Source organism: Dichotomopilus funicola (genome assembly GCF_033296635.1).
Source record: "Dichotomopilus funicola strain CBS 141.50 unplaced genomic scaffold C8A04scaffold_39, whole genome shotgun sequence".
Taxonomy (NCBI): domain Eukaryota; kingdom Fungi; phylum Ascomycota; class Sordariomycetes; order Sordariales; family Chaetomiaceae; genus Dichotomopilus; species Dichotomopilus funicola.
In genome coordinates, this window is record NW_026944060.1 from 94,358 (window position 1) to 103,884 (window position 9,527).

Sequence of the window (9,527 nt, forward strand, 5' to 3'; positions counted from 1 at the left end):
GCTGGGTATTTTCGCTCCAGACATTGACCATATCACCGCTCTCGTCGTCCGTCAATCGTCCAAGCTATATCGAACCCACTTCGTACCCGTTAACTCCCGGCTTCAAACATGTCCGCTCCTCTCCTCCCCCCCACACACTTCACCAGAACCCGTTTATAACTTGACACCCCATACACCGCGCCCGGCACTAACTCCCAGCCACTCGCCATACTCCCCCGCCGCCAAATGTGGGACCCATCCAACATTACCAACCTCATACTCGCATTGCCAGCTGCTCACCGGGCTGCGCACATTATCACCTCCCGCACCTGCCCCAGAGGCTCCTGCGGCACCGTTCGGTCCCGGCGCGCCTCCAGCACCCGGGAGGGCCGTTGCACCACCCTGACTGTTATGCATCAAGTCCCAGATGAGGACTTGGCAGTCGTCCGCTCCGGAAGCGAGGGTACCACGGCGCAAGGGGGACCACTCGACGCAGTTGAGCGCCCCTGAATGGCCACGTAATTCAAGAAGCGCTTGGCCTGGCTGTCGGACGTCGAGGATGCGGATGACGTTGGAGTCGGAGGCGAATGTGGCGAGGAGATGGTGGTCGTGCGGGGAAGTAGCGAGGCGGAGAAGAGGTGGTGGGTGGGTGAGAGTTTGCTGGGCGAGTGTCGGGCTCATGCGGCCGCCATTGGAGTCTAGGGGTAAAAAGGCAAGGTTAGCAAAAAAGGGCAGTCTATTTGCGGATCGAAAATCGAAGAACGAGTACTCACCTTTGTCGTCCTTACCGGTGGGCTCATAGATGATGGTGCTGTGCTCGAGGCTCCGCAAATCGAACATGCGGACGCTGCCATCTTGCCCACAGCTCACAAACACATCGGTGCTCTGAGCGCAGAAACGGACATCATACACCTCTTTATCGTGGGCAATCAGTTGAGTCTTCGCGGTCAAGGATGGGATGTCCCAGATGGTACACGTAGTGTCGATACTTGAGGTGATGATCAGGCTTGGGTTGACGGTGTTCCAGTCCAGCGAGGTAAGCGGAGCGGTATGGTCGGGCGTCTTGGAGTTGGACAGTAGCGCGAGCGGTGTGAGTTTCGTGACGGGGGCATCACGGCCATTTCTTGATGTTATGGAAGAGCTTGATACAGAAGCCTGCGAGTCGGATGGAAGTGACCAAAGCCGGAGATGGTCACCCGAGGTAGCGAGCAAGTCGGTGGATTGCTTTTGTGACGAGGGCGGCTCCCAAAGTAATCGGGTTACTGGGTACGAGTGTGTTGCCTCCGCAATCCTTGTGAAATCCATGGACCATTTAGGCCCTCCAGGGACATAGGCATCGGACGGCGTGTTGTTGACCTGAGCATCAAGAATTTGTATCTGATAAGGCGCAGTCAGTAAGACGCCGCTTTCTTGACGGCTACGCCGGGAGGCACTCACAAAGTTATGGCCGTCTTCAAGATAGCTACCAATGGCGAGCTTCCCACCGCTGTTGGCATGGGGGGTCCATTTACACCAGTCGAAGGCGTAGAGGGCCCATGGTGCCATGTAGTTGCTGGTACGTGGCTGGGTGCTGGCCAGCTCGTAGCCCGGGGTGCCTGGTAGTCCGTCCGAAAGACTCGAATCGGCGCGTGGGCGGATATCCGCAAGACCAAGCGGGGTGTTGGAGATATTGCGCTGCGAGCCTGAGGGGGCGTATTTGGGTTCGGTGGGGGACATGAATTGTGACGAGGTCGCGGTACCGCCCGGGGTAGTCGGGGTGTACGGGAGATAGCCTGGCCCTCCGGCTTCGTAGTGTGCCGAAGGGCTGGACCGCGAGTAACTGTGTGAGAGGCTCAGCGAGCCGTGTTTTGGAGGGGTTTGGGCGTGATGTGATGGATATTCGGACTGTTGCATGCTAGGAATGGTCGGGGCCGCATTGGAGGGGATTGTCGGCTGTCGGGAACTCACACCACCGGGCTGGAGCGTGCCTGGCACCGATCCAGAGCTCTGGTAGCCCGACATTTGGGAGAGGTTGGGGGAGACTTGATCAAGCTTGATGTGCGGGGCGCCAGTCGAGTAGTCGCGGGGAGATATTTGCTGGCCCTGGTGTCCCTGATGGGCCTGGTGCGCATGATGCCCTGAGTGTCCCGGATGCCCCTGGTGGCTCGCGATGCCTGGTGGGGTGTGTGCCTCATCATGTTGTGATGAGAAGGTACCCGTCCGCCGTTGCGGCTGGTACTGAGGTGGTTGATTCATTGTCGAACAGGTATCTCAGGCTATTCGGGGGTCGGAAGTCGCAAATCGCCGGTCTTAGGATCGTGGTCCGAACTGAGAGGTGTGTGGCAGACGATCGGGGTTGGAGAACGAAGGTCGGAATCGAGGTGGGGAGGCGGGGTGTGCCAAGGACTCTCTTCTGAACGTCGACTGATCGGCCACTGGGGTCAACTGACAGCCGGGCTGCTCGAGACAACGGATCGCTGAAAGCTAGCCACAGGGGAGAAACTGGCGGGCACGAAAGCCCGGTGGCAGTAACGACCACTTTGCGCGCGCAGCAAGGCGCAGGACGGAATGGCTTTATGGGAAAATGAGGTGAAGTTGAGCTCTCCACGGGACCCAGTCTTCGAAACCCAATGCCCTCTTGCGGCTGGGGACGGACAAGCCGCCCACAAGCACAAGTGCGGGGCCAAGCAACGCAGGCGTCATTGGTGGGATTCTATTGGTGGGTCGTTGGGTTTTTGAGCAGCACTGGAGATAATTCGAGACAGAGCGACACTGAGCAGAACATTCGAAACCAAAGGTGCAAAGCACCTGCCACCTAACTTAGGTAGCCTACGAGCAAGATGAAGAGATGAATTCCTTGATTTGGTGAAGTTTTCTAGGCCATCGAATACTCAAGTTCTTTATAAAGGTTATAATTATTTGAGAGCGGTGATCGTTTCTTACACATTTTGGGAAGCACTGTGACAAAACACCTTGCTTGTCCGCGCAAAGCTGCCCCACCTGCTGCTGCTCTGTTAGCACGGTGCCTAACAACCTCCCCCCATATGTTAGGAGCTTGAGGAAAACGATAGTTACATAGTTTTGTGAGGCCCGTCCCGTTCAGCTGCTCACACGCCAATCCTAATGATTTATTTGGACAGTCATAGCATAATTCTTCCTACCACTTGGAAGAGCGACATACAAACCATCCATCCCACGAGAAGGATTCGTGCTCTTACTCAAGTCGCACATTAGCATTTGAAACACTTCCACTGGAATTGTATCGCACTACCCTTGTCATTTCATACCCGATACCTTACAATAATTCACCTCATTTCGAGTTTACAAACGACACGGCAGTTTGCAACATGAGCCAGGACGTCCGCCCATCTCTTCTCCTCCTTCCGTACCCTCCCGACCCCATTACACGCGACTCTCTCAACGCCGCGTATCGACCTTCCATCAAGGCCACGCTTCAGAAGTTAAACAACTCGAATGGTGGCACTCAACTCATCATTGCAGTCGCCTGCCCCATACTATCCGGCCAGTTCATTCGATCTAAGACCCTGTCATGGCCCCAGGCCCAGACCTTGGTGGCCGGCATTTACGGGGTCATCTCAGTCCTATGTGCTCAGCTTTCTATCGGCACAGAAGTGAATGGCGGGCCCCATTCTGTCGACTCCACTGTTGTTCTCATCGATGACGACCGGAATAAGCACTATAGAGAGGACTTCCGCCCTGCCATCGATCCCAACAACACCGCCATCGTCGATATGGCCACTTTCGCCTCGGCTTACTACCCCTGGGACAACATCTTTACCGTTAGAAGCGAGTTGGGATACCAGGTGGCCCAGCCCTACCTGAAATTTGCCGAAGGGAAGCAGAACCTGTTGCAGTCTCAACTAGTTCCTGTGGAGGGTGGCTTGGTGCTGAACATTGCAAACAACAACTCCCTGAGCGGACCCGCGCAAACATCAACCTACCCCACGGTCTGTCTGGGTGGTACATTCGATTATCTGCACCCGGGCCACAAACTCCTTCTAACAGCCGGCGCCCTCCTTCTCCAGGTCCCTCGAACGAGCGACCTCACCACCACGCCGCCTAGCCAGTACATCATTGGCATCACTGGCGATGAGATGTTACGGAACAAGAAATTCGCCGAATTCGTCCAGCCCTGGGAAGAGCGGGCCCGCAACGTGCTGGCCTTCCTCGCTCAGCTCCTTGAACTCTCGCCCCGGGGTTGGAAAGACGGACCACGTCTCCAGATCGAGGAAAGCGACGGCGACTTTCAGGCAACTTTCCGCGACGGCACTATTCGGGTCCAATGCGTACGTATACAGGACGCGTTTGGGCCGACTATCACAGTCGAGGGTATTGACGCTTTGGTTGTGTCAGGCGAAACGAGGTCCGGGGGTAAAGCCGTCAATGATAAGCGCGCTGAGAAGGGCTGGCATGTGCTGGATGTTTTTGAGGTGGATGTGCTCGATGCAAAGGAGAAGGAGGACGTGGGGGAAGAGCCAACTAAGACTGAAGACTTTGCGTCTAAAATCAGCAGCACGGCGATCCGGCAGCAGAGGGCCGCGAAGGCTCAGACCAAAATATAAAGCCCGGCAGGGGAGGCACGGGAGTTCTCAGCGCAGAGTTATCCTTGGTGAAGTTCAAAGTTCGCTGTTGATATCGGTATGCGTTTCTTCGTTGGGCAAGGAGATGGATGAGCCGGCACGGATTAGGATTATCGAGCGAGCTGAAAAGTTTTTAGTTTTTATAAAAACTCCGGGATAAAGCAGGTTATGGCCCGCAATGAAGACATGATCATGAGACATGGTGGACTAGGCCGACCAACTGTCTAGATTAACAGCCCGCGTATCCCCTGCCGTGAACCTCCTCGTCCTCAGCCCCCTCAGCAAAGGCATGACAGCTGCTTCCCTCACCTCTCTTTGCGAGGATTGCGCTCTTTCGTCCTGGGATCACCTGGTGTTCTGACACTCAGTGATAACGATGTTGACGATCCCAACTCTGTGGTTGGCGCACTCTCGAGTCTGGTAGTGTATGTACCACGGCGGGGATATTGCCGGATTAAACACGGACAACGCCTTGTTCCCAGAAACTGGAAGCGCGATTGTGGTTCTTACCTACTCATTGCCACGGAGCAACGGCCCGCTGGATCGAAGAGCTCCCAGTTGAGACCCTCTTCAACGACGCACATAGTGCTCATGATCGCTACGTAGTTGCTAAGAATGCAGCTGAGAGTGCGGTTCGACAGTTCCAGTATACCAGTAAGAGCTTCGCGGCTATCAGGACTGTCCAGAAACCGAGTCATTCTCTGGATGCCCACGTTGGAGACTACGGCAACGTGTTTGACAACTTTGCAATGAGTGACTAGCTTGGTTGAAGCTGCGAGCGTTTGAGGAAGCCAACAGGCTTGCCAGGCATCTGTGGGATTAATGATCAATAGTAATCACAGGCTTTTGGGATATTGTTTGACAACACCAACGGGTGCTGCCAGGGGAACTCAGGGGAATGCCCGGGACTACACTAAGATTTGGTCCAAGGTTTTCCTGCTAGGTGCATTGGCTAAGGACAATAATAGACTTGGAAACTGTCTCCCTCAGAAGCACCACCAACGACTTGGGTCCATTCATCAGAGAACAAGATACTAAAAAGCCGCGAGGAATGGCTAATTTGGGCCCTAAACATGTTTCGTTGGCTGGAACAAAACTTGCTTCCGCCAGGAGGCAAGCTGCACTCCAGTCAAAAGATTCAGGACTGCTTTATTTCTTTTCTGGTACTAACTACTCCGTAATAAGGTTGAAGCTATCGGGGTAAGCCGGAATTTGTCATGCCTGAGTCCTGGCCTCGGGCTTTGTGACTCCACCACACTAGGGTAACAAAGGGACATCTCCGACAAGGGGAGCCGGCCGGAGATTTCCAGGATGTTGACGACTTCTTTTTTTGACCTCCGCTGGAGGCCAACGAAGCGAAGTTCCGGCGTGGATGAGAAACCTCCGCGAAGGACTCTGGAAGATGGTTCAGATCATTCCGCCGTTTGCTTTTTTAGAGGGTTGGAGAGTCCGGAAACGAAAATTGAAACGACAAAGTTGCCCGGGTCATCTTCTCGCCCGAAGCTAACGGTAAACTTTACACAAGGTGTGGCGTCAACGTTTTTGAAAGTGGCTTCGAGGCACAGCCGCCGAATCGGAGTTGACCCCCTTGAACCCGCCTTGCCCGCCTTGCCCGCCATCGCTCTTCCCGTCCCTGACCCCCTTGCCTCCGAACCCCCTCACCTTCACCGGGCAACCCCCACCGAAGATCCCTGGCAGCGCGCGATCCCGCAGAAGGAAAATGATCGGCGGCTCTCGTCGGCCGGTGACCGGCATTCCTTTTCTTGCGGACTGCAACCCAACTTGATGCAGGGGCTTTGTCGTTAAGAATCCCTCAACGCTTTCGAGGCTGATAACGTTGTCTTCATGGAATTGACCGGTCGCTGTCAAAGGGAACGGTGTCAGCAGTCATCCTGGGGTAGCACATACTACCTATGTACATAGTAAACAGTCGGTAGGATTTGCGTTGCACATAGTAATCCTTTAAGAGAGTGTTTTATGACAAGGGTTTGCCCCTCTTGTATTACCTGCCCATTTCGATTCTGGTATCTATCTTGAATTTGCAAAATAAACCCACCCCTTTTTTGGGGGAGTAAGTTACTCCCCGACCCAAAAAAACACCAACGCGAAGCCTGCCCGCTTGAAAAATTCCCATATCATTCCCAAGCCCATATGTGAACTCCTGTGCATAAGGCAAGTTGTGTATGTGTACAAGTTAAAACAAAATCAAACAGAGAGAAAACGAGAAACGTGAATAAAAACGTGGGCGCATTCCATCCCGAGGACTTTAGTTGTGGGAGATGGACCACTTCGTATGAACCCGGATTCCGTTCCTGTCGGTTTGATATGGCGATGGCTCCGTCAAGCTGACCTCGGAGCCGCTGTCCTTGTCCTTGTGGTCAACCAGCATGCGGACCGGCTCCGGCGTGGTTGTCGTCGCAACGGCAGACTGGTAGTGTACCTCCTGGTTGGCGGCGTAGAGGTTTTCAAGGTGAATTTGCGTGTCGCCCCGCTCGGCGGCATCCTGGTTCTTGATCTTGCTGAAGGCGCTGCTGCCGATGGTATTGGACTCCGAGGAGTAATACCCCGAGTTTTTGGACTCGCTCGCCCCTCGATTCGCCCTGAAGCGCTTCCACAGCGAGCCCAACATGGGCAGGCTGACGCACAGAATGGCCAGGTTGGGCTCGGTGGCGGACCAGAAGTCGGCCCAGATCATGGTTCCGGTAAGGTTGGTGAGGTCGAGCTGGGTGAGCGTGACAATGCGGATAATGCCGATGACGCTGACACTGCAAAGGGGGATTAGGAATTTTTCAATAAAGGGAGAGGGGTTTGATTTTCGGTGTTCAGGGGACTGGGACTTACACTAGACCGATCAGGAACACACAGCTGAGACCAAGCTTGCGGGCGGTGGACATCTTCAGCTGCCAGACGCTTGGCAATGGAAGCGTCAGGATCATCACGTCGCTGATGATGTTGAAGGCGCCGATGGCAATGAAGGAGGCGACCTGGTTGCCGCACACGCCTTCGGCCGTCAGGCTGTACGTCTTGACAAAGGGCCGGCAGATCAAGAAGACCTGGAGGATGTTGCCGATGCTCCAAAGGCCGACAAAGATGAGTGCGGCCTTGGTGGCCTTGCGCAGGCTTGGGTTGACGAACACGCGGAGATAGAAAAGCATGACGCTAACTTTGATGGTGCTGATCGAGGTCGCGTAGATGAGCTCATAGGCCACGAGCATCTTCAAAATAGTTTCGAGGTTAGGGAGTGTCTCGGTCACATTGTAGCCGATACCCATTGGCGCCCCTAAATCCCAGGTTGTTGTTAGGATGTTGTGACTGCGAGTGCACATCTGCCGTATGCGCCTGCAAGAAGAGGCAGAGAAAAGTGGCTGGTGTACTTACACAACCCCTGGATGATGAGCATCCCAAGGCCTTGCGGCAGAGCAAACAGAATCAGGTAGTCATCCCACCAGAGCTTGGAGCCAGATGTGAGACGGGATACAAGACGCAGGGCCACCACAGAGACAGTAAGGAATGCGAGCACGGAGTTGATGATCAGATGGATTTTGACGATGTCAAACATCGGGAAGGGGACGTAGTCGAACATGCTGGCTCGTGCCTCGGGAGGAGCTGTGCTGCCCTCCGCCAAGCTTGTCGTTTGTGGTGCTGGTGCGAATGAAAATGAATCCAAGGGCCGGATTCGGGTGAGACTAAAAAGTCAAGGAGGTCGGGGTCGGACCGTGGCCGAGCGGTTGAATCTCGAGGCGATCTTGCACGTCGAACGAACTGCCCGGAAGGAGGGGGGGGGGGCAGGAGTGTTGATAAGTATCCGGGGAACACAACGGCTTACAGCGTTGTCATCAAGCGGCGTGCAGGAGATAAATCACCTTCGTCCCGTTACGGTGATAAGCTCAGGGGAAATTCTCGGCAGCGGTACAAAACGGCCAGGGCTCAGTGGATGGGGCAAGAAAGATGCAGATGGGCCTGGCCCGGGAAGAAGTCGATGATGAACAAAGCAGAAACATCAGGGGAAAAGAAGGGCCTTCGATGGGACGTCAAGAAGCAAAGGGAAAAAGATCATCACAGCATCCATCGAGTCGGGTATGGCAAGCCTGGCTCGGCAGCATGGGTATTTGGTATTCTTGCTCGGGTTTCTGTCTCCCCTCGATGCTCGGGGGGATATTGAGACGATTCCTCAAGGATGAGAGCAGGGGAGCGAACATGGGGCCCCCCTTTGTCATTGTAACCTTCAGTCCCGGAGTGGACCACCGAGGCCATGGAAGTGACCGGCTTGGCCGGCCGGGGGGGAGGGTTAAGAACTCCGGAACTGAAGGAAGAAGCAAAACGCCAGTCGCCAGAGCCACGAGCTGGTGGCCGAAAGAGCATCAGGGCATCGGTAGCGAGAATTCAAGCTCCACCGGTGGGTTGCAGTGTGAAATTCGAGTCAGGGGGGAGAAGCGGAGCAAGACCACCAGTGTTCTTTTGTTGAAGGAAGTTAACCCTGGCTCACGTTACTCTAGCGTGGAGCTTATTCTTACCCTTGCTCGGGGGTTCGGGGGTTTCTGTTTTTGACGGGCAGATGTTGTTGTGGCTGACGACGCGAGTGAGACGAACACACACACGGGATCGGATTAACCGACCCTCCATGAAGACCGTCTTCAGGCTTCAGGGGGCGAACCTGATGGGGTCCTCAGTTTTGTGGCTGGAGGCTAGCGGGGAGAATGAAGCCAGGGAACATCACTCGTTGGTGGGCGTGGCTAGACCCAGTTGCTACTAGTGTAGTTAGTATGAAACTACAGACACTCGGGACAAGAAGCTGTCGAGTGTTAAGAACAGTTCTGAGAAGGAAAAGCTTCAAGATACGTGACCGAAGACCCCAAAAGACGCGATTATGTGACCCCTAGCTGGCGTGGGGGGGGGGGAGAATACGCAGTCCCGGTGCTGATTGTAACACCGCGTCGACCGGCTTATTCTCCATCCCTCCTGTGCAAC

At 54.8% G+C, this 9,527-nt stretch overlaps 3 protein-coding genes across 3 annotated transcripts; 1 reads left to right on the forward strand and 2 right to left on the reverse strand.

Annotated features, from left to right (window-relative positions):
• Window positions 1–153: 153 nt before the first annotated feature.
• Window positions 154–2,214, reverse strand: C8A04DRAFT_29449 (WD40-repeat-containing domain protein; the record flags this gene model as incomplete). Its single annotated transcript, XM_062781012.1, has 3 exons — window positions 154–677; window positions 753–1,356; window positions 1,417–2,214. The coding sequence occupies 3 exons, from the start codon at window positions 2,212–2,214 to the stop codon at window positions 154–156; spliced, it is 1,926 nt and encodes a 641-aa protein (XP_062636241.1).
• A 1,091-nt stretch (window positions 2,215–3,305) lies between these two features.
• On the forward strand, window positions 3,306–4,541 carry C8A04DRAFT_37916 (uncharacterized protein; the record flags this gene model as incomplete). Its single annotated transcript, XM_062784051.1, has 1 exon — window positions 3,306–4,541. One exon carries the CDS (start codon window positions 3,306–3,308, stop codon window positions 4,539–4,541), a length of 1,236 nt encoding a protein of 411 aa, XP_062636242.1.
• A 2,284-nt stretch (window positions 4,542–6,825) lies between these two features.
• C8A04DRAFT_29451 (uncharacterized protein) lies at window positions 6,826–8,142 on the reverse strand (the record flags this gene model as incomplete). Its single annotated transcript, XM_062781013.1, has 3 exons — window positions 6,826–7,324; window positions 7,401–7,839; window positions 7,938–8,142. 3 exons carry the CDS (start codon window positions 8,140–8,142, stop codon window positions 6,826–6,828), a joined length of 1,143 nt encoding a protein of 380 aa, XP_062636243.1.
• Window positions 8,143–9,527: the final 1,385 nt, after the last annotated feature.